Genomic DNA, 25,367 nt, shown 5'->3' on the forward strand with positions numbered 1-25,367 from the left:
GAATCAGAGCGGTCAGAAACTACTGAAACTGAGCAGTCAGAAACTACTGAAACTGAGCGGTCCGAAACTACTGAAACTGAGCGGTCCAAAACTACTGAAACTGAGCGGTCCAAAACTACTGAATCTGAGCAGTCAGAAACTACTGAAACTGAGCGGTCCAAAACTACTGAATCTGAGCGGTCAGAAACTACTGAAACTGAGCGGTCAGAAACTACTGAAACTGAGCAGTCAGAAACTACTGAAACTGAGCGGTCAGAAACTACTGAAACTGAGCAGTCAGAAACTACTGAAACTGAGCGGTCAGAAACTACTGAAACTGACCAGTGACTAACTACTGAAACTGAGCGGTCAGAAACACCTGAAACTGAGCAGTTAGAGACTACTAAAACTGAGCGGTCTGAAATTACTGAAACTGAGCGGTCAGAAACACCTGAAACTGAGCGGCTAGAGACTACTAAAACTGAGTAGTGACAAACTACTAAAACTGACTGGTCAGAGACTACTGAAACTGAGCAGTGACAAACTACTAAAACTGACCAATCAAAGACTACTAAAGCTGAGTGGTCAGAGAATGACTTCATGATAGAGATGGGCATTCTGCGGATTTTGTGTGTGTGTGTGTGACTCAAACTCTTTCCTCAGCAGGGATTATTGTTCTTGGCTCTGAGTGTCAGCCATGATTCAGCGCTGTTCACGGGCCCCGGGGCCCCGAGGGACACATTAAACACAGATGCAGATGCGGATCTCCTCACTCCAGTCATTCTACATATTCTCCATTTCGAACATTCAGCTTCTGAAACTTACAGTTACTAAACGCTCGTGACAAATATAATAATTCAAAGCTGACATCATTACAACTGCAGAATACTTACTGAAGTCCCTATTTCAGGTTAAATTACTCAAAACACTCAGTTTCAAAGAATGTTTGTGACATCTTTACTTTGTGTATTGATGTGTTTTAAAGCAAGGCAAGTTTATTCATGCTAAACAAAATGTACTTCAAAACCAAGCAGCATAACTGTTTACACTAATGTTTAACATTAATAACAATCAGACATGTTTCTTGATCATTCAGTCCTCTTATACTGATATTCTGCAGATATTAATGACACTTGATTATATATTCCCACTGAAAATCATCATGAATAAATGCAGCATTTGTGAAGGACACTAATCTAAAAACATAAATACATATTAATAAAATATTAATATAATATAATATTTATACAAATACACTCATCAGCCACTTTATTACATTGCCTGCTCTGATGAGTCTCCATTTCTGCTCACACATTCGGATGCTCGGCTCACAATTTGGCCTCAACAACATGAAAGCATGGATCATCCTGCCTTGTGTCAGCGGTTCAGGCTGGTGGTGGTGGTGTAATGGTGTGGGGGAGATTTTCTTTGGGTCCATTAGTACCAATTGAGCATCAACGCCACAGCCTACCTGAGTATTGCTGCTGACCATGTCCATCCCTTTATGAGCACAGTGTCTCCATCTTCTGATGGCTACTTCCAGCAGGATAATGCAGCATGTCATAAAGCTCAATCATCTCAGACTGCTTTCTTGAACATGACGATGAGTTCACTGTGCTCAAATGGCCTCCACAGTCACCAGAGCTCAATCCAATAGAGCAGCTTTGGGATGTGGTGGAACGGGAGATTGGCATCATGGATGTGCAGCCGACAAATCTGCAGCAACTGTGTGATGCTATCATGGAGCAAAATCTCTGAGGAATATTTCCAGCAGCTTGTTGAATCTCTGACACCAAGGATTAAGGCAGATCTGAAGACTAAAGGGAGTCTAACCTGGTACTAGTGAGGTGTACCTAATAAAGTGGCCTGTGAGTGTATATTAAATATAACACATGAAAGCCTTCTTCAAACATTCCAGTTTAATTTATATTAATCTTAAACTATTATTCAGTCTCGTGATCGTCTTACTGTGTGTTATTTGTCTCCTGGATGTGTTGGTGGTGCAGTGATATGGTTTATAAATGTAATGATTTATTTTCTGTTGTTTATTGTTTATCCAGGACACTCTTGCTTTCCCTGGAAAAATAAACAATGAAAGCTACACCTCTATTGAGACAAATCATGATTATGCACTAGTTATTCTTGTTCACAACAGAAATAAACTGGGTTGAACTAACAGGTTGCATCAGTAAATGATCTCTCGCACTCTCACAAGAGGAAGTATATTCCTCAATCACTCATATACATGACGCTGCTTATACAGCCACTGTCCAAACATCTGAACTCATTTCCTGCATTTACAGTAGAGCAGATGGTGTTTACCACAGCAGCGCCTCCTGCTGGACCACAACAACACTCTGTCATTTATATTTCTAACATTCTTCAAAGTATCTCAATTTATGTTCAACGAAAAAAAAAAAGACATTTATAACTGACAAAATAAACAATAACACACACAGTCACACACACACAGGTCGGCTGATTCAGCTGGTTTAATTTTCATACAAAAACTTCCTTGTACAAAAAAGCAGACAAATAGAAATATCAGAATCACCACAGCTCTAGTTATGTGTGTGTTATTCCCCTCGACAGGCCTCCTGAACAGTGTGTGTGTGTGTTATATTCCTCCGTCCGCCACTCTCCTGAACAGTGTGTGTCTCTGCGCGGTGCTCATGTTCTCGCAGGCCTCCAGCAGGTTGCTCAGGATCAGTGTGTGTTGGACGGTTCTGGCCTTCACCCACACTCTGCCGTTCATGCCCACCACCATCTCACAGGGGAACATCTTCTCCAGATCCGAAACCAGATCACTTTGTGGAGCCAGCAGCCTGCGCGCACACACACGCACACACACACACACACATCAGCGCACGATCACCACTAATAACTGCACATTTACATATTCACTTCTCTAAACTCAGGGCTTCTGTTAGTGACGACAATAGCAGAGTCCACTAAAGGAGGTCGAGTCTTCTCATTTATGGCTCCTAAACTCAGGTATAGCCTTTCTGATAATGTCAGACACCCTATCTTTTTAGTAACACACTCACACACACACACTGCTGCTCATAACAGTATGATGCATGAGTGTGTTCCACACAGGTGTGTGTTTTCTGCCCAGCAGTGTGTGTTAGAGTGTGTTTTCTGATCAGTAGTGTGTGTTAGAGTGTGTTTTCTGATCAGTAGTGTGTGTTTTCTGATCAGTAGTGTGTGTTTTCTGATCAGTAGTGTGTCTTAGTGTGTGTTTTCTGCCCAGCAGTGTGTGTTAGAGTGTGTTTTCTGATCAGTAGTGTGTGTTAGTGTGTGTTTTCTGATCAGTAGTGTGTGTTAGTGTGTGTTTTCTGATCAGTAGTGTGTGTTATAGTGTGTTTTCTGATCAGTAGTGTGTGTTAGTGTGTGTTTTCTGATCAGTAGTGTGTGTTGGTGTGTGTTTTCTGATCAGTAGTGTGTGTTTTCTGATCAGTAGTGTGTGTTAGAGTGTGTTTTCTGATCAGTAGTGTGTGTTTTCTGATCAGTAGTGTGTCTTAGTGTGTGTTTTCTGCCCAGCAGTATGTGTTAGAGTGTGTTTTCTGATCAGTAGTGTGTGTTATAGTGTGTTTTCTGATCAGTAGTGTGTGTTAGTGTGTGTTTTCTGATCAGTAGTGTGTGTTGGTGTGTGTTTTCTGATCAGTAGTGTGTGTTTTCTGATCAGTAGTGTGTGTTAGAGTGTGTTTTCTGATCAGTAGTGTGTGTTGGTGTGTGTTTTCTGATCAGTAGTGTGTGTTTTCTGCCCAGCAGTGTGTGTTAGAGTGTGTTTTCTGATCAGTAGTGTGTGTTAGTGTGTGTTTTCTGATCAGTAGTGTGTGTTAGTGTGTGTTTTCTGATCAGTAGTGTGTGTTAGTGTGTGTTTTCTGATCAGTAGTGTGTGTTAGCGTGTGTTTTCTGATCAGTAGTGTGTGTTATAGTGTGTTTTCTGATCAGTAGTGTGTGTTAGTGTGTGTTTTCTGATCAGTAGTGTGTGTTTTCTGATCAGTAGTGTGTGTTAGCGTGTGTTTTCTGATCAGTAGTGTGTGTTAGTGTGTGTTTTCTGATCAGTAGTGTGTGTTTTCTGATCAGTAGTGTGTGTTAGTGTGTGTTTTCTGATCAGTAGTGTGTGTTAGTGTGTGTTTTCTGATCAGTAGTGTGTGTTTTCTGATCAGTAGTGTGTGTTAGTGTGTGTTTTCTGATCAGTAGTGTGTGCTGGCTTGACCTGTCCTAGTACACCAGACACTGTGTTTAAACACTCGTCCGCTTCACAAGTGTGTTTCTATAACTCTTATTTTCCCTGCTGCCTGTGCTGTTGAGTGTGTGTGTGTGTGTGTGTGTGTGTGTGTAGCTGTGGGTCAGACCTGCGCACGAGTCCCAGCGACACTTTAAAGAGCAGCCCGTCGCCTCCGAACACACCCATCCCGTTGGCTCTCCCGCAGCTGTCGATACACACCAGCTCCGGCTCCATGTCCTTGTTGGCGATGGTGAACTGCCCGAACACCAGATCTCCAACCTGGAGGAGCAAACAGCAGCGTTAGGAGGACTCATACACACCGAACACAACTTTGTTGGGTTGTTTTCCTCCACTCTGGGTTGATGTTGAGTCTTCATTTGTCCTCCTCTTTCTCTGTGTTTCAGTAAATGTGGTGATTTCTGCTGAATAATCTGAGTCTGACACATATTATGGGGAAATGCTGTGAGAGTTTTCATAACTCATCAACACACTGTTCACACTGTGTGTGTGTGTGTGTGTGTGTGTGTGTTCACACTGACTCTGCTTTGGTGATGTTGTCTGTTGTTGCTCCATTCACTTCCATTATAATCACAGTTATTGATTGTAAAGCCCTGACAGCAGATCATCCTGCATTACTGACTGCTGCTGCTTCCCTGCTGGGTCGATCTGTCATTTCACTGTTGATCATGAGTTGTTGCTGCTGGAGTGGCTCTGTCATCATGTACCTGCACGTTGGGTCTGTTCCTCTTGGTGGCTCCTTCAAAGGCCAGGTAGGACAGAGACGCCTGCTCACTTCCTCCAACGTCCACTTTGAAGACGTCTCCAGACTTTGCGGTCACGATGCCGATCACACTCTCACCCTTAGCTGGAACATACTGCAGGAAAGAGCAGAGGTCAGTCCAGAACACCTTCAGCACAGCTAGAGGAGTACCACGACACATCCTGACCTGTGCAGTGTTAAAAAGGGCCAGTTCACCCAAACATGAACACTCTGTCATTTATTCACCCTTTACTTGTTCCAGACCCGTTCAGAACACTATTAAGATATTTAGAAAAATGCTGGAAACCTGGAGCCATTGTCTTCCATTTGTTTTTCCTACTACGGAAGTCAATGGTTACCGGTTTTCTGCATTCTTCAAAGTATCTTCTCTTGTGTTTGACAAAAAAAGAAACATGTAAAGGTTTAAAAATACGCTGAGAAAGAGAGTAAATTTTCATTCTTGAGTGAACTGACCCTTTAAGATGACTAAAATAAATGATTTATATAGACCAAACGTAGTATACAGCTCCCTCTCTCTCATATATATATATTTATTTATTAGGGTTGGGCGATGTCAACCAATTTGGCAGTAGTGTGTGTTATTGTGTGTTTTCTGCCTAGTAGTGTGTTCTAGGTTGTGTGTTCTGCCCAGAAGTGTGTGTTATTGTGTTTTCTGCCCAGTAGTGTGTGTTATTTTGTGTTTTCTGCCCAGTAGTGTGTCTTATTGTTTGTTTTCTGCCCAGTAGTGTGTGTTAGTGTGTGTTTTCTGCCCAGTAGTGTGTGTTATTGTGTGTTCTGCCCAGTAGTGTGTGTTAGGTTGTGTGTTATGGCTAGTAGTGTGTGTTAGGTTGTGTGTTCTGCCTAGTAGCGTGTGTTATTGTGTGTTTTCTGCCCAGTAGTGTGTGTTAGTGTGTGTTTTCTGCCCAGTAGTGTGTGTTAGTGTGTGTTTTCTGCCCAGTAGTGTGTCTTATTGTTTGTGTTCTGCCCAGTAGTGTGTGTTAGTGTGTGTTTTCTGCCCAGTAGTGTGTGTTATTGTGTGTTTTCTGCCCAGTAGTGTGTGTTATTGTGTGTTTTCTGCCCAGTAGTGTGTGTTAGGTTGTGTGTTCTGCCTAGTAGTGTGTGGTATTGTGTGTTTTCTGCCCAGTAGTGTGTGGTATTGTGTGTTCTGGCTAGTAATGTGTGCTATGTGTGTTTTCTACCCTGTAGTGTGTGTTACTGAATTTTCTGAACAATAGTGTGTGCTGGCACATGTTGTGTGTGTGTGTTCTGACCCGTCTCTGCTGACAGTTGACCCAGTACATGTTGGGTTGTTTGTGTTTCAGGACTCCCGCTCTACACACACGGATCTCCGCTCCGCTCCGCCGCAACCCCGGGCCGCAGATCAGCCTGTCCGCTTTCGGGTTCGCGTCTCCGGCTTCAGGAGGACTGAAGGAGAACAGCAGATCGCCTGGAAGAACCACATCTCCTATCCTCTCCAGCAGACTAGTGTGAACTGAGGAGTCCATGATGGAGGAGCGGAAAACACACACAAACACACGTGTCTAAGCACTTCCGGCACGGGGGACTCTTATCCTATACAAATCAACTCATTAAAACCTCTCCAACTCTTTATGTGCACAACAGAAATATATTATAAAGATTTTTCTAAAAGCATCCCTAATATCATTCGACACCGGTAACCATCGACATCCACTGTAAGAAAATAAACACTATTGAAGTCAACAGTTACTCGTTTCCAACGCTTAAATAACTTGTGTTCAACTGAGATATGGAATTAAAACCGGTTTGGGACATGTAATGGTTGTGTAAGTGATGGCAGGGTTCATTTTGGGGAGATCTACGCCATTTATTTTGTTTATCTGATTTAACAATATTTAGTCTTTGTTTTTAAAAACTAAATATAATTAAATCGTAAAAACAATAAATCAAATACTGGATAAAGAAAGGAGGAACGTGCTAACATTCCAGCTAACACAAATCTCCTTTAATTTAGGTTATTTTTGGGACTAATTAAACTAAAACTATAACTAAAATAACTTTAACTAAATAGGAACGTTCTGGTAACCAAAAACCGTTGGCAGGGTTGTACGTGATACTGGAATAAACCAAAAAATTTTTATATTTTTGACCAGTTAAGTTAAATAATTCATACTGGAAATAAAAGTCACGATGTTTCAGAAGTTTGAAAACCGCTGAGCGGGAAATGGGGACTTTTGTGGCATTTCCGTTATGGCGGAGCACACAGAGGCAGAAGGCATCGGCCTGGCTGCAAACAGGTGCAGTTTTCGCTTTATTTTTCCCTCTCAGATAAACACAGACCCCCGGTTATCATTCGCCTTAGTTTATCCCGAAACTCCTCTGGGCTTCGTCTCCAATAAGGGAGATTTGAGTGGGTTTTAGCCTCGTCTGGCCCGTCGGAGGGTGGACAATGAAAGCAGCACAGCAGCAGTCGCCTCACTGTGTTTATATCGCAGTTTCCGCCGAGAATAAGAGCTTGAGGACACACACCGAGTCTCAGAAATAACCCTGTCAGTGTGTAGAGGGTGTGATGTGGCTGTGAGATCAGCTGGACAGTGTGTTTATGATGTTCTCAGTGCTTCAGATTCAGGTGTACTGTAATGAACACCTTCAGCAATGCAGGAGTCAGTGCAGACACTCCTCCATCATCAGTATCTGGGGTTAAAGTGTGTGTTCTGCTCGTCTTCAGCGTGTTTATGGTGTGTGTGTGTGTGTGTGTATCTGTTATTAACAGTGTTGGGGAGAGTTTCTCTCGAAAGTAACGGATTGCAGTGTCGCGTTACGGTGTTTTAATGCAGGTGATGTGCTGTGAAAGGGTTGGAACTTTGCTTTTGGCTGAAAATGAGTTGTTGACGCTTTCGGGATATGCAGGATTTCCTTCAACACATGGACATGTTCCTTGAGCCACTTGTTTTTTTTTTAATTGTCACATTGCCAGTTTCCTAACAACAATTATTTGATTTAAGTAATTTTTCCTCAGTGCTACAGTAGAGCTGCACATGATGCTCTGATATGACTCGCTGCCTGTCATGTTTATGGTGATATATATCAGGCATGGGCTGGTATTAGTTTCTGACCGTATGATAACCTTGGACATTAATATCACGGTTTCACAGTATCATGTTATTGTGCTCACTGCTCTAAAATATTTACTTTTTAAATCTCTGGTTAAAAAACTAAACTTTTTTTTCCCTTTTTGAATATATATATTCTATTTAGGGAAACATTTAAAATATTTTAGAGCAGTAAACATGTCAGGCTAAATCATTTTAATGAATCATTCACTTCTGCAGTCTTTGTTTTTTTATAAACACTAATATTTTTCCAGTTTAAAACAGAATCTTTGATTATATTTTCTGCTGGAGATACTGCTGTCCTTAAAAACAAAACAAAAATTATTAAAAAAAAAAAAGAAATCTTATTTATACCTTAGGAACGGGATAGCAGAAAATTTTCATGGTTTTAAAACCTTGACTTTCCCAAACCATGGTATACCTTGAGTCGTCCCATGCCAATATATATATATATATATATATATATATATATATATATATATATATATATACACGAGCAATTCCGTGCAAATGTCAACCTTGCCATGAAGAAAATTAAGTTTTCCTCAAAATACCGAAACCGTTTTTTTTTTTTTTGGACAAGTATTTTACAGTACAAACTAATCTATTTAATTTAGCAAAGTCATACAAGTGGCAACTTCACATTTGTCACATCCATAACGACACTTTTTTTCTCTTAAATATGAAAATATTAAATAAATAAAATCAATCATGTTTATTGTACAGTGAGCGACTCTTCTCCTTTAGATTAGCATTGTTTCTTTTGGGTTGTGCAGATTAATTGACAGAATTTCTACAAAGCATGTTGTATGCAGACGTTTTTTGCTCACATCCATAACGCATGTTTATTTTCCTCATTTAAAGTATAAAACATGTCTACAGATTGATCATTTCTGCTCCCTTAACTCTGTGGCCAGTTGTTCTGGAAAATATAAACAGCTGTTTCAATATAATGTTATCATGTGCTTTCACTGTGAGTTTATGTTTTGAGTTTTTACTGCAAATGTCACATCCATAACACTGGAATTGCGCATATATATATATATATATATATAGGCCTGTCATGATATCTGTTTTTTGTTGTTTGATATATCACAAGTATTGTGATAAATTAATGATTACAGCTCCAACATAAAAACAAAAGATTTGTCTACATAAAATGCAAACTTTCAAGACTGCAGCCTTCTGATGATGCTGTTATTCGCCTTTCTGTCTGCATCCCTGTAATTAAGGGTCATATTTCACTCATGTAAATTATGAAACAGTATTACTGTAAACAATGTATATCATGACATAAAGAATAGCACATAATATAAAACCTTTTCTGCATATATCAGCATATTGCACAGGCCTAATTCAATCCTTAAAGTTTCTTCATATGTAGAAAAATGAAGTAAACTGGTAACCATCAACCTCCATATTTGTTTTTCTGCTGTGGATGCCATTAGTTACTGGTTTACAGCATTCTTCAGAATATCTTCTTTAGTGCTGAACAGCATACAGAAACTCATGAAGGTTTATAAGCACTTGAGGGAGAGTAAATAGTGAGTAAATGTTGATTTTTGTGTGATCTGCCCCTTTACCTGCTGAGTTAGTTTCAGCATCGATATCGCAGTGTCTGGTATATAATGCCAGACAATATAATATCATCACAACGCAAGTGCACTCTTCCAAAAAACACATCATACTTTATTCTTAAGAATATTTCATTTAATTATTGTCATTTTAATGATTTAATAATCAGACATTGGAGTCAGAATGTGAAAACACATCCTAAATAAATAATAATAAAGATAACAAGAAAAGTGCAAGATGAAGAGAAACAGAGGCTGTGATATCTGCTGCCAGATCTGTTTTCAGTCGTCAGACACCCACATATAAATATACTATTATAGGAAATACTACAGTGTATTTAACCATGCTGGCTCCTCCAATAGAGATAGAGATGTTGCACATCAGCTCAGATGTTTTTAGGTATGGCGATATATATATATATATTACATCACCAAAAATGATTGAGGTTAGTGTTCATGTGTTGTGTGATTAGTCCATATATTGGCCATTATAAATGGTTGTCAGGATATGAGCTGAGTTATGTGGTCATATGCGATTTCTGTCATTAAAGTGTGTGTGTGTGTGTGTGTGTGTGTGTGTGTGTTCAGCATGTCCCAGCAGGCCGCTCTGCGTTTCCCCCCGGCTGTCGCTCCTCCTGCTGCTCCGCCCGCCCGCCGCCAGCCTCTGCTGAGCAGCCCAGTGCCGCCCTACACCCTGATGAGGAGTCCTCCGCCTGCTGCACGCCCGCCCTTCACACGCCTGCCCTTTGACCCCAGCGTGCCCCCGCCCATGGGCACACCGCCGCTGCAGGTGCATTCACAGGTACAGCACGCTTGCTCACACTTGAGGCAGAGTAAATAGTGAGTAAATGTGTTGTTTGTGAGAAATATTCCTTTAATCTGTGATTCGGGATGGGAAGTGAGGTTCTGACTGACACTGTGGCTCTTCTGCTCCTGAAGAGACCCCCATTCATGCCTCCGCCCGGAGGATCCATGCCTCCTCCACCCGGCATGATCTTCCCTCCAGGAATTCCTCCGTCAGTGGCTCCTGCTCAGACTCCTGCTCCGGCTCTGGCTCCTGCTCCCGCTCCCACTCCTTTGGTCTCCACTGAGGAGATCTGGGTGGAGAACAAGAGTCCGGAAGGAAAGGTATGGCTGTGGGTCTGCTTCATTAAAGGCCCTGTCAATTTCTAGAGTACTCAGCTGACACTGTTTTACTAGAACTTCTATGTTAAGCTGTTTTGACACTATCTACATTGTAAAAGCCCTATAGTAATAAAGATGAATGGCAAAGATTAAATATGTGTGTTTTTTTAGGAAGATGTTATTAGTCTTCATTATATAGTATTAGTCTGTTAGTCTTCAGGATATCTATGTGGCAAACAGTGGCAAAATTCACATGTAGATGATACAAGCATCCACGTCTCTTTCACCTAAATGGATATATATATATATAATTTATTTTTATATATATATTAGTTTCTAATAGAATCTGACCAATCAAATGCTCTCCAGTGTCTGCCATGCCCCGCCCCCTCTTCACCTGCTGTTCATTTGATGCACTTGAGCACTATGAAAGTGTCAGTAACCCCCTGCTGGTGTGTATTATTCTTACAGGTGTATTATTATAACGCACGCACCCGAGAGTCATCCTGGACCAAGCCTGAGGGGGTGAAGGTGATCCAGCAGGCAGATCTGTGTCCGCTGATGATGAGCCAGGCGGCTGTGGCGGCGGCGGGTGGAGGATCCACAGCTCCGTCCGTCAGCATCCCAGCAGCAGCAGCAGTCAGCGGCTCCACAAACACACTCGCGGCCCCCAGCGCCGGCCCCGCCGTGGTCCCCAGCATCACTGCAGCATCCCCTCTGCTGCCCACACCTGCCACAGGTCACCTTCTGATGAACATATCATGCTGTAATATAATAAACATACATGCGTAATGATATTAACAAATCACCCAACACTCCTTGATTTGTTTACTTGTATACTTTATATAGATTTATATGAAGTAATAAAACTGAATGTATTAAATCCATTTTAAAATGTGGTTGATATTATTAGCCCCCTTAAGAAACAGTTCTTTCTGACTATACTGTTGTCCAATGACTTTGCTAATTACCCTAGTGAAGCCTTTACATGTCACTTTAAGCTGAATGCTAGTGTCTTGGAGAATATCTAGTCTAATATTATGTGCTGTCATCATGGCAAGCACTAATGACATTAAATTATTAAAACTATTATCAAAGATTGTCCACTGAACAGGACTGTGAGTTTGTCTCTGTACCGCAGCATCACAGCAGTGTTTATTGTAGGCGTGCTGTGTTGAGTGTGTGTTCTTGTGTTTGCGTCTGCAGTTCCAGATGTGGTGGAGATGCCGTCAGTCGTGACCTCCGCCCCCAGTTCCATGCCAACCCCAATGCCAGCTGTCAATCAACCAACGGTCTCGGTCGCCATGACAACAGGACCACCCACTCTGCCTGTGGCGCTGTCCCACACCGTCCCGCAGCCGGCCACTACAATCCCAGGATTCCCTCCGGTGATGGTGCCGCCGTTCCGGGTGCCGCTGCCTGCCATGCCCATCCCACTGCCTGGTGCGTCTGACCTCCGACCGCTGCTGCTCTCTCTCTCTCCTGTCTGTCTCTTTGTCTTCTCTCAGCATCTAAACTCATCTGTACATTAACATGAGAGAGAAGCAGCCTCTGTCTTCATTTACTCTGTGATCAGTTGAGTCTTAAAGGGACAGTTCACCCAAACACGTCATTTCTGCTGTAGTTTATTTACTCTTTACTGATTTTAATCTGCGATACAACAAACATCATATCATAATAATGATGCATATCATCATACAGTACCAGTTCTGTAAATAATATAATAGTTATTTCTATATTATTGTTTTATTAAATTATATTCATTTACATATTAGTGCTGGGCACAGATTAATCGCAGTTAATCACATCCAAAAACACAGTTTGTTTTGACAGAGAAAGAAATATTTAACAAAGAAAAAACAATTCAAAGGAGGCGAATAATTCAGACTTCAGCTGTATATTGACCACATGTAAAGGACTATTTTATTTTTTATTTGTGTTTTAAAGTACTCAGAAAACTTCTCATTCATATGTGATCATATTTCTCACTTAATTCAGAACTTAATTTAATTACTATTAATCTAAAACACTTTTTTTTTTAAAATGAATGATTACAGGTCCAGCATAAAAACAAAAATCTGTCTGAATAAAATGCAAACTCTCAAGACTGCAGCTTTCTCATGATGCAGTTATTTGTATATCGCACTCACGTAAATTATGACCTATTACTGTAAACAGTGTATATATGACGTAAATGATAGATAGCCCACGATGTTAATCAATAGAGCTTTTCTGCACATATCAGCATATTGCTCAGGCCCAATTCACACCTTTAAGTATTTCATCTGTTAAGCTCAAAAGAAGATAGTAAGAAAATGTGGTGCACCGGTAATCATTGACCTCCATAGTATTTGTTTTTCTACGATGGAAGTGAATGGTTTCAGCATTCTTCAGAATATCTTCTTTAGTGCTGAACAGAATACAGGAACTCATGCAGGTTTATAAGCACTTGAGGGAGAGTAAATGTTTGTGTGAACTGCCCCTTTACCTGCTGTGTTAGTGAGGCCTGTAGATGGCAGTGTTTTCATGCGGAGTGTTTCCAGGATCTCCTGGAGCTGTAGATGACGTATGTTTGTGTGTTTTCCAACACTCTGCTTGCTTATACGCTCTTCCAGGTGTAGCAATGATGCAGATAGTCAGCTGCCCCTATGTAAAGACTATCTCTCCTACCAAAAACGGTAATTCCCTCCCCGTTATGGCATGTTAGTAACTGTTGTGCATCTTTTCATTTATCTACAATTCATTCAGTCAGATCACCCACCTGCTATTGAAGATTGTAGTGAGCAACAGCTTGTTTTTAAAGTAATGATATATATATATATATATATATATATATATATATATATATATATTAGTGCTGGCTAAGATGAATCACATCCAACATAAACGTTTGTTTTGACATAATATACATTATACACACAAACAAAACATAGATCACATTGAAATTTAAATGTATGTATAATTTAGGTCATTCATTTATTTTATTTTCAGCTCAGTTCCTTTATTAATCAGGGGCCACCACAGCGGAATGAACCACCAACTATTCCAGCATATGTTTTACACAATGGATGCCTTTCCAGCTGCAACCCAGTACTGGGAATCACCCATAAACACTCATTCTCACACACACACTCATTTTAGTTGATCAGTTCCCCTATAGCGCATGTGTTTGGACTGTGGAGGAAACCGGAGCACCCGGAGGAAACCCACACCAACACGGGGAGAACATGCAAACTCCACACAGAAACACCATCTGACCCAGTCGAGACTCAAACCAGAGACCTTCTTGCTGTGAGGCGACAGTGCTAACCACTGTGCCACCGCACCGCCCTTATTTACATCATATATATTTTAAATCTAAATATAAAGCAAATTTTTCTCTCATATTTGCATGCATATATGTGTGTGTGTGTTTTGTATATATGTAATAAATATACACACTAGACACACACATTAATAATCTCGAAACACACTTTTAATTTTTGTGCGATTAATCTTGATTAATTTGTGCCCAGGGCTTGTTTATTTCAAGTCTATATTTATTTATACAGTACAGGCACATTTTGATAAATGTATGTATGTAGATACCTGTGGCCATAGACTCATTCACATGACACTCGTCTCCATTGGGAAACCACCAAGCAGATCCTATTCACACACACTCTTGGCATTGATCTTTCTGCTTTTGAATAATGTTTTTCGGGAATAATTAGTCTATTTTTTCCCCGTGGTAAACGTTTAACAGTGGAACCACAGGCTCTAGACAGTCCAGTAGATAATAACTGCTGAAGATCTTTGTTCTAACTGTGCATTTTTTATTAGTTTAATGCTTTTTATGTGATATTGTGGTGGTTTTGTCTTTGCATGCTTTAGTTTTATGTTTAAAGGGTCAGTTCACTCAGAAAAGACGATTCTGTCATTTACTCTAACAGTTTGAGCAAAAACCAAACTCAGAATCTCACAAATGCATGAGTAAAATAATGAAGAATTCAGACAAACTTCTGTATATTAAAAATACTTTTTTTACATAAAGTTAGAACTTTGTTTTTATTTATATATATATATATACTAAAGATGCTTTTTTAAAAATAATTTCGCTCTTGACTAATGTTTCTAAACTGCTCATTAATTCTGAAAACGACTATTATTTTTGCTAATTGTTATATAATTTCTGTTTTTCAGTGACTTTTGTTAGTTTCATTTAGTTTTATTTCAGTTAATGAAAGCATGCTTTGAATAATAGTTTTCAATCAATAACCTTGATTGAGTGTGAACTGACCCTTTAATTAAATGTTTATTTTCTGATATTTCATGCAATATTTAAAGAGATGTATAATGGGCATCTTGTCCTGTTGTTTGGAGTAGAGACCTGCATGGGACGGATTTTTGAGTCCCGTTCCTGCAAAACTATATATGTTTCTGTCCTGCTCCCATCCAAACAGAAATGGTCAGACAGAAATCATTTTGATTTCTGAAGCATTTGTCCTGATGCTGCTTCAGAATGTGCACCTTCAGCAATGCTCAAACACTGAACATAGGTTTTCATTGTTTCTAAGTATTTCTCAATAATAAATTGGTAACATTTTCAACATTTAGCTAATAAATAAATAGAAAATAAATTAACTAATTTAATGTAAAAAAATAAATAAAAAATCACTGGTAAAAATGTTGTTTTTCTGCAGTAGATAAATAGCTGAATGTTTGTTTTTAGTATATTAGTTTGAAGATAGTTTCAGTCCCTGTAATAATCGTATTCTCCCACAACCCGAATATACACCTTCAAATTCTGTCCCGTGAGGAAAGCAGGTCTCAACACTGCCGAGCATGCTTTCCTTGCTCAGAGTTCATCTTGTTTCCAAATATCTAAACGTTCTTACATCAATAAGCATTTGTAGACTAGTACAATAGTGTCTTAGTTTCAGAAATGAACTGAGTGAGTTTTATATTTTAAACAAGCAAAATAATCTGCCAATAGCGTACGCAGAATAATCCTGTTTTTCCTTTTGACATTAGATTATTCTGCTCGTCTAGAAAATGCTTGTTGATTCAGGAATGTTTAGATGTTTGCACTAGAGACAGGATAAAAGCTCTGAGTGCCAGAAGCGTGTTCAGCAGTGTAGTTGTGAGCACTGATGTTTGATGAGTTGTTGATAGTCAGTCATTGCTCACTGATTGGGATTTAGTCAGTGTGTTGAACACAGTCTGATGTGTGTTTGTGTGTTATATGAAGGGATGCTCCCTAGCATGGCTCCGCCTTTAGTACCCATGATGCCCCCTCAGATGACCATTGCTGGACCTGCGGGACTGCCCGGAGCTCTGGGCACATCAGACTGGGCAGAGTTTAAAACTCCAGAGGGAAAGTCTTATTATTATAACAAACACACACAGGAGACCACCTGGGACAAACCGGAGGAGCTCCGGGACACAGGTTAGAGACACTGAACACACACATCCTCCGCTTTCAGTGTTGGTGTAGAGTTTTTGGTCTCTCTTTATATCTGGTGGCCTTCACTAATATGAGCTTACAGTGAAATTAGTCATTCATTACAATCTACTTATTGTGTAAATACATGATTTTACATCACACTTACGCTTGATTAAATATAGGTCATTAATTTCTGTAAGTATGTTTATATTTACACTGTTGACATGACTTACACCTTAACCACAGGTCTCAAACTGGACTTCTGGAGGACCGCAGCTCTGCACAGTTTTGCTCCAACACTAATCAAACACAGCGGATCAACTAATCAAGCTGTTCCAGACCACTAGAGACCATAAAGCAGGTGTGAGATGGAGGTGTTGGAGCTAAACTATGCAGAGCTGCAGCCCTCCAGGAGTTGAGTTTGAGACCCCTGAGTTTGAAAAGTAGAACTTAACTTTCATATTTAGGGAAGAATAGTTTGTAGATATTTTTATATTTATTTCAGAATATAATTAAATATATAAAGTTTATTAATGCATTTTAAAATAATATGTTAACATATAATTAGATATTATATATATATATATTTATTATTTTATATTTATTTTTTTCCCAGACAAAGACAACATATCTAGTCTTAAGATTATGGATGGATGCATAGATAGATGGATAGATGGATGGGTAGATGCAAGCATGGACAGATGGGTGGATGGAAAGATGGATGCATGCATGCAAAGATGGATGGATGAATGCATAGATGGATGGATGCATGGATGGATGGATGGATGGATAGATAGATAGATAGATAGATAGATAGATAGATAGATAGATAGATAGATAGATAGATAGATAGATAGATAGATAGATAGATAGATAGATGGATGGATGCATAGATGGATGGATGGATGCATGCATGCATGGATAGATGGATACATGGATGGATGGATGGATGCATACTAGATGAATGGATTGATGCATAGATGGATGGATGCATGGATAGATAGATACATAGATGGATGGAGGCATTCACACATGGATAGATAATTGGATACATGGATGGATGGATGGTTGAATGGATGCATACTGGATAAATGGATGGATGCATGCTTGCATTGATGGATGGATGGATGGATGGATAGATAGATGGGTGAATGCATAGATGGATGGATGGATAGATGGATTCATGGATGGATGGATGGATGCATACTGGATAAATGGATGGATGCATGCTTGCATTGATGGATGGATGGATGGATGGATGGATAGATAGATGGGTGAATGCCTAGATGGATGGAAAAATGGATTCATGGATGGATGCATACTGGATAAATGGATGGATGCATGCTTGCATTGATGGATGGATGGAGGGATGCATGGATGGATGGATGAATGGATAGATAGGTGGGTGAATGCATAGATGGATGTATGGATGGATGCATGCATGAATGGATGCATAGATGGACTGATGAATGCATAGATAGATGCAGGGATGGACGGATGAATGAATGGATGCATAGATGGATGGATGAGTGGATGCATGGATGAGTGGATGCATGGATAGATGGAGATAAATCTAATCTTGAAAATGAGTCATTTTTATGGAACCCGTGTGATGATGAGGACATTATATCTCATACAGTGTGTGTGTGTGTGTGTGTGTGTGTGTGTGTGTGTGTGTGTGTGTGTGTGTGTGTGTGTGTGTGTGTTTCAGAAAAGGAGAGTGAGAAGGTGATGGACTCAGTGGAGGAGATGATGGAGGCTGAAATCCTGAGCATGGAGGATGGAAGCCCACAGATCGACCCGCCCAAAGAGCAGAAGGAGGTGTGTGTGTGTGTGTTGCTGTCTTATCAATAGTGTGTTTATCAAGAGTGTGTGCTGTGTGCCGTCATACGTGTGTGTGTTGCTCTCAGGAGCTGAAGGAGGAGGAGATGACGGAGGAGCAGAAGGCCGCTAAGAAAGCGAAGCCCGTGGCGACGACACCCATTCCTGGCACACCGTGGTAAAACTCTGATCATTACTGGCTCACTGACTGATGAACACTGGAGGAGCTGGCTTATCTACAGCCAGTGTGTGTGTGTGTGTGTGTGCAGGTGTGTGGTGTGGACGGGTGATGAGCGTGTGTTCTTCTATAACCCCACCACTCGTCTCTCCATGTGGGAGCGGCCGGAGGATCTGCTGGGCCGAGCCGATGTAGATAAAGCCATTCAGGCTCCTCCGCACAAGAGAGGCCTGGACAACAGCCACCGACTGGGTAAACACACACACACACACACGCACACAAACAGGCCTGCTCACATCATTTAAACCTGACTTTAACCTGAAAGCACAAGGACTCATGGGGACTTTATTGAGATCTCCACAGGTAAACATGCTGTAAAGCACACAGTATGAAGTGTTTTTAATGTGAAGTGCGGAGTGTGTTGTGCTGTGTGTGTTGAGTTCAGGGGGAGACGAGAGAATATACAGTCTGTACACTACAAACATCACTGCAGATTAGAGGATGACAGAATTTCTGGAATCTCATGGGTCACTGGGTTCCTGTGGCGTTCCCGCAGGATGGGAGTCATCTTTGCTTTTAATGACGGGATTGGGACGGTACAGGATAAAGTAGTTATCGTGGGCAGACGGGAGCGAGAACAAACTGAAAGGGAAGATGACAGAAAAATGCACCGCCATTTTGTAGTTTTCTTTTGATACGGTTACAGTGTAATGCAATTAAACACAAACTACACGACCCAGAAGCCATCAGTGCTGGAGGGAGCAGACAGCCGCGGAGAAACTGATGTGGGGAAAAATGATTTACAGCACAAAGTCAGAGGTGATGACATGTCCATTACATTTACAGAACTATCCGGAAAATCAAAAATATCAAAGAAGTTAATGAGAGTAAACTGTGACGGTGATAGCACGCCGTGTGCTGCTACTAAAACATGCTTAATCTTAGTCAAGTACAGCAGTGATTCAGGGACGAGCACACACACACTTGTTAAGTCTCGTCTGACTGACAAAACTGCTCGCAACCGTCATAGGTTCAGTGTTTTCATCCAAGGTATGAATTAAATTGAAACTACAAGAAATATTGTATGCATGTACTGTGTGTGTGTGTGTGTGTGTGTGTATATATATATATATATATAGTTGAAAGCAGAAGTTTCCATAGACTGTATAGAAAGGCACTTTACCATTTAAACAAAGTCAGATGTTAGGATTTAGGTAGGTCAGGATTATCAGGTGTGTTTCTGTTGTGCTTTATAGCAGAATAATGAGAGAGATGTATTTAGAGGAATTGTTATAACTCTTGTTGAAAGTCAAGTTTACACACAAGATTATTCTGCCTCTGGAAAAGCTCAGATGATGATGTCAGGGTTTTGGAGGTTTCTGATTGGCTGATTGACAACATTTGAGTTAATGTGAGGCACAACTGTAGAATAGTGTTGAAGGAAAAGCTCAAACACACTGCTTCCCTGTGTGACAACATGGGAAAATCAACAAGCCAGAATCAACAGCAAAGCCAGATCACCATTAGCTGAATGACACTGGGAAAGACTGATGTGTGGAGACATGTCCTGTGCTCTGATGGAGATAAGATTGAACTGTTTGGCCATAATGAGCAGTGTTACATCTGGAGGACAAAGGGGGAAGCGCACAAGCCTAGAACACCATCCCAACTGTGCAGTATGGGGGCGGCAGCATCATGTTGTAGGGCTGTTTTGCTGCAGGAGGGACTGGTCCACTTCACAGCATAGATGGCATCATGAAGACAGAACATTATGGAGAAATACTGAAGCAACATCTCAACACATCAGCCAGGACATTACAACATGCCCACAAATGGCTCTTCCAGACAGTCCATGACCCTAAGCACACTACCAAACTAGGTCAAATGTGCTTTAAGGACAGCAGAGTGAATGTTTTGGAGTGGCCATCACAAAGCCCTGATCTCAATCCTATAGAGAATGTGTGGGCGGAGTTGAAAAAGCTTGTGTGAGCAAGACAGCCTACAAATCTGACTCAGTTACAGCAATTCTGCAGGAGGAATGGGCCAAAACTCCTGCAAACTATTGTGAGAAGCTTGTGGAAGGAGACCCAAAACATCTGACCAAAGTAATACAGTTTACAAGCAAAGCTAAAACAAATACCAAGGAAATGTGTGTAAACTTCTGACTGTCTAGAAATTAATATCAAATTCTCTCATTATTCTGGCATTTAGCAAATGTAAATCATTTAGGAAATCCTAACAGACCTAAAATAGAAACATTCAGGATGATTTACCATCAGACATTTAAAAAAAAAATGGTTATGCTGCTTTTTTGTAGAATGTATGTTAACTTCTGCTTTCAACTGTGTGTGTGTATGTATATATATATATATATGTCATCCTCTACTACAGATATAGAGAGAGACCATCGAGATATTAATCCAGATCTGTGTGTGTTTATCACTGTCTAACCATTGTGCTGGTGTTGTGTGTGTTCTGTCCAGCGCTGGTTAAAGACGAGCAGGAGTTTCCTGTTTCTGAAGACGCAGCAGATGAGGAGCCCAGCAAAGCCAAGAGGCGGAAGTGAGAGTCGCTCTAGATTGTGTTCTCTATCTGATATAAACATGCACAGTGTTGGCGTGGGTTTCCTCCGGGTGCTCCGGTTTCCCCCACAGTCCAAACACATGCGCTATAGGGGAACTGATCAACTACACTGGCTGTAGTGTATGAGTGTGTATGAATGAGTGTGTATGGGTGTTTCCCAGTATTGGGTTGCAGCTGGAAGTGCATCTGCTGTGTAAAACATATGCTGAAATAGTTGGCGGTTCATTCCACTGTGGCGACCCCTGATGAATAAAGGGACTAATCTGAAGGAGAATGAATGGAGTAATTAATATAGTCACACATACTGATGAATGAGTTTATCCACTAAATCTGTTCATGTTGTACTTTATTCTAATCAGATATGAAGTTCATGCCACTCAGATGTGCACATTTTCAAGATTTGCATCAAGCATATTCCTTATGTGATGATCTGAAATGCACGTACACAGTTTGATGGAAACAGCACTATTGTGATTATGGAAAGCCAGAGATGTTTTGATGCTTACTGACAGTGATGTGACTATACCTGTTTGCACTCACCTGTGTGTGTGTGTGTGTGTGTTAGGGTGGAGGAGAAGATGGAGCTGGACCCAGAGAAGGAGGCAGCGATGGAGGCAGAGCTGAAGGCGGCACGAGAGAGAGCTGTGGTTCCTCAAGAAGCCCGAATCAGTCAGTTTAAGGAGATGCTGCTGGAGCGAGCAGTAAGACACACACACATACACACACACACACACACACACACACACACACACACACACACACACACACACACACACACACACACACACACTACTGCTCACACTTCTTTATTTTTATTAAGAACACACTTATGGAGCCAAATCTGTCAAAAACAGATCCAGCATGAGGCAAAACAACACACAATCTGCTTTAAACAGAATCGCTCCACTACCAGACTAACCTGACGTTTGGGAATCGCAGTGTAGTATTTAAACCATTTTGAGATGGAGTAATTGTTCAGTTAAATGCATGTGGTGCTGGTGTTATCATCAGTTTTTATATTATTTAAATACATAAATGATTAATGGTATAAATTAGAGCACAGTTCAGCCAAAAGGGGAAGTTCTGTCATCATTTGCGTTAAACCCTGAGTTCCTGTTGAACACAAAGGACGATATTATAAAGTATTTTTGTTCTCACTATGGAAGTCAGTGTCTGCATTTTCCAGCGTTCTTCAGAATATCCTGCTTTGTGTTCAACAGAAATAAGTTGAGATACACTTGAATGCGAGTAAATGAGGAGGAAATGTTCATATTTTGGGTGAACTGCCTGTTTTACATCTACTTTATACTGATATACCTACAGAATCAACACTGATAGTGCTTCTTAACCAAATGCCAGAGAGATGTGTCCGGGTGCGGTTCATGCTGTGAGATTTATATATTTATTTTGTGGTCTGAAAGGTTAAACCCATCATTGGTTTTAAGCTTTGAGTGCTCATTAAAATACTCGGCTGACATTTCCAGGTGATCAGAGCAGCGCTGATCAGTGTGTTCCCGCATCTCCTCCTCCCCGTTTCTGCTATGAGATATAAATCAACGTGTATATATGTCACACATCTGACGGAGATCCTTAAACTAATCTGCAAATCCTCATGCCAAACACTCTTGGTTGAAAGACGGAACTGTTTTTACATTTGGGAAATAATTAAATGCTGCATTAGAGATTTATTTCATATGGTGTGAAATACTGTGCTGTTAGATCTTTGTTGTTTTGAACACACACTACTGATCAGAAAACACACAACAGATGAGAAAACACACACTACTGATCAGAAAACACACTATAAAACACACTACTGATCAGAAAACACACACTACTGATCAGAAAACACACACTAACACACACTACTGATCAGAAAACACACACTACTGATCAGAAAACACACTCTAACACACACTAACACACACTACTGATCAGAAAACACACACTAACACACACTAATGTTCAGAAAACACACACTAACACACACTAATGATCAGAAAACACACACTAACACACACTACTGATCAGAAAACACACACTAACACACACTAATGATCAGAAAACACACACTAACACACACTACTGATCAGAAAACACACACTAACACACACTAATGTTCAGAAAACACACACTAATGATCAGAAAACACACACTTAAATTTTCAAAGAATAAACCAGCTGTATAAAATAGAGAGATTCAGATTTTGTGACAGTATTTAATTATTTTCTCCATGTTTATGCTGTTGGTTTGTTGTTTTAAATTGTATATAGTTGTTGTATAGTGACCTTAAGTTCATAAATGTGTTATTATTATTATTAATTATTATTATAATGATTAGGATCTGCAGTTCAACGCAGCCTCAGACTCTACAGCTGAATGAAAACAGATATAAACCCCGGCCTGTATCCGCAGCTCTGCCCTTTGCCTCGCCGGCCTGTGAAGAGATGAAAGTCAGATTTCAGTCTGATCTTCAATGCAGGACCTTCCTCCTGTATTCAGCCGTGCATACAGGCCTCGCTAATTAAACGCTCTCGTTATGCCAATTAGCGGTGTGTGTTGAAGCAGGACTCCTGTGTGTTATTTATCAGGGCTGAGGATGAAAAGCGGCGGCTCACACACACTGTGACTCCAGCACCGCAGGAGCAGAAACACCCGCTGAACACACACACACACACACAGTCACACACAGTCACACACACACACACACACACACACACACACACACACACACACACACACAGGCACACTCTCCTGTCATTATAATGACCCTAATTAATGGTTCAAATCTCTATCTCTCTCTCTCTCTCTCTCTCTCTGTTTTATCAGGTCTCTGCCTTCTCTACCTGGGAGAAGGAGCGCCATAAGATTGTGTTTGATCCGCGTTATCTGCTCCTCAACCCTAAAGAGAGGAAACAGGTAGAGCTTTTGGTTTGAAACTGAGTGGGTTTATTAGTGAATTATGCATTAGGGCTGCGCAATATATCCATATTGCAATTAGGCATGTCTATAGGCAAATACAATCAACCTGCTTATTTTAATATCATTACATTAATAAATGATTTAACAACACTGCTAATAAAAATGGGCAACATTTCTCTCAAGTCACAAATCAAGATGTAACTCAGCATCGCATGTTATTCCAGTATCGTGCAGCTCTGATTTCAGGCCAGTTTAGTTTAGATGAATTGTACTTGTGTATGCAGGGCTGTTTTAACTGTTTTGATCATCAGACACTGTGGCTAGTAGTTTTCCAGTGTTACTAGCCACAGTTTTGTTGTTGGGAAAATATATTTTATATGCATACATTTGATAATTAGAGCATTAACACAAATAACAGCAAGCGAAAGGAAGCAGGTGAGAAACACTCCGTGTGAACACTGATGATCGGGCGCACACGAGACCTATTGATAATCTATTAAAGCCAAAGCAAAAGAAGCTTACAAAGAATCTCGAGCTCTTGTCAGGAGCAGGACTGTGGGTGCACGAGCATCGCATTTCTTCAGTCTTTCAAAGAGAAGCAGTTGCATTTCCGGCATGGTTGCTTAGCGCAAGAAATCGACAGCGCGCAGGCCTTTAAAACACTCGCATACATCACATCAGCTGTGCGCGCGTCAGTCTGCGTCTCACCGTGTGCGTGATTCACTCATTCAATATTGACTTCTCGAGTCTAAGATCACATTTACACACATATTTACAAGCTATCATTGTAATCTTTAGTGACCAGCCAGCACTAGCAATTCAAAACAATTTAACCAGCCAAAGAGGCTAGTGAGAGCAGCTGTCTAGCCCGGCACTGGTGACAACTACCTGCATTTGGCGGGTTGGAAACGCAACTGCTGCGATCGGTTCTCTTTAAAAAAAGACTGGATAAAAAGTGATGCGCGTGCACAAGAGGTCTGCATTCCCGCGGCTATATTCGCAATAAATTTCCGAATAAAGCGCGGCAGCGGTCGGTAACATGTTTAATTTGGGACAGGAGCGGGCTGTCTAGCAATATCGTATGTATGTGTGTAAATGAAATAGCACGATGCTGTGTTTAGCTTGTTTGTTGCTGTGTGTATTTGTGTATGCGCGCCTGAATGAGAGAGAGAGAGCTTTGCCTGTGTGTGTGCTTGGTGCTTATGTGTGCGTGTTAGTGCGCGCGAATGAGAGAGAGAGCTTCGTCTGTGTGTACTCAGGGTGGTTTTCGGTTTTGTTTTCCCCCCGCTCTTTCCAGCGGGATCGGGCGCGGCGGGTCAAAAACGGGGCGGGTCGGGCAGTGGGACAACAAATGCTTAATATAAGCAGGAGCGGTTGGGTTCGGGTTAAAACCTGGCGGGTGCGGGCGGGAGCAGGATTCAAAATTTAGTCCCGCGCAGATCTCTATCGTGCACCCACAATCTTGCTGCTTCCGAAAGCTCCGAGTGTTTTTAAAATCCGTCTTTGTAAGCAGCAGCAGGTTTTGTTTGTACTTTGAACAGAACAGATTATGGGCCTAGCGTTACCCGTGTGCACCTGATCATCCTTCCATTACCACATACGCTATGATTTCCACTGGCTTTTTTTTTTTTTTTGCCCTGAAAAGTCGTGTGAAATAAAAATGAGTTGCAA

General features: G+C 40.8%; 2 protein-coding genes across 5 annotated transcripts in view; one reads left to right on the top strand and one right to left on the bottom strand.

Moving 5' to 3' along the window:
• Positions 1-2,453: 2,453 nt before the first annotated feature.
• Positions 2,454-6,515, bottom strand: exosc3 (exosome component 3). Its single transcript, NM_001029961.2, is given in 4 exon segments — positions 2,454-2,804; positions 4,344-4,495; positions 4,942-5,091; positions 6,248-6,515. Coding segments are annotated over 4 exon segments (744 nt in total). The 5' UTR covers positions 6,482-6,515; the 3' UTR covers positions 2,454-2,596.
• Positions 6,516-7,191: 676 nt separating this feature from the next.
• Positions 7,192-25,367, top strand: part of tcerg1a (transcription elongation regulator 1a (CA150)) — a 31,853-nt gene continuing 13,677 nt past the window's right edge. The window contains exons 1-13 of one of the 4 annotated variants that reach the window (XM_087280164.1): positions 7,192-7,252; positions 10,231-10,444; positions 10,582-10,770; positions 11,239-11,506; positions 11,974-12,210; positions 13,383-13,445; positions 15,998-16,195; positions 17,904-18,013; positions 18,103-18,191; positions 18,283-18,443; positions 20,675-20,753; positions 21,340-21,475; positions 23,604-23,693. In XM_087280164.1, coding sequence (XP_087136290.1) covers positions 7,206-7,252; positions 10,231-10,444; positions 10,582-10,770; positions 11,239-11,506; positions 11,974-12,210; positions 13,383-13,445; positions 15,998-16,195; positions 17,904-18,013; positions 18,103-18,191; positions 18,283-18,443; positions 20,675-20,753; positions 21,340-21,475; positions 23,604-23,693 — 1,881 coding nt within the window. In that variant the 5' untranslated portion in view covers positions 7,192-7,205. 4 annotated transcript variants of the gene reach the window in all.

This window comes from Danio rerio, chromosome 14 (genome assembly GCF_052040795.2).
Source record: "Danio rerio strain M-AB ecotype USA chromosome 14, GRCz13ab, whole genome shotgun sequence".
Classification (NCBI taxonomy): Eukaryota; Metazoa; Chordata; class Actinopteri; order Cypriniformes; family Danionidae; genus Danio; species Danio rerio.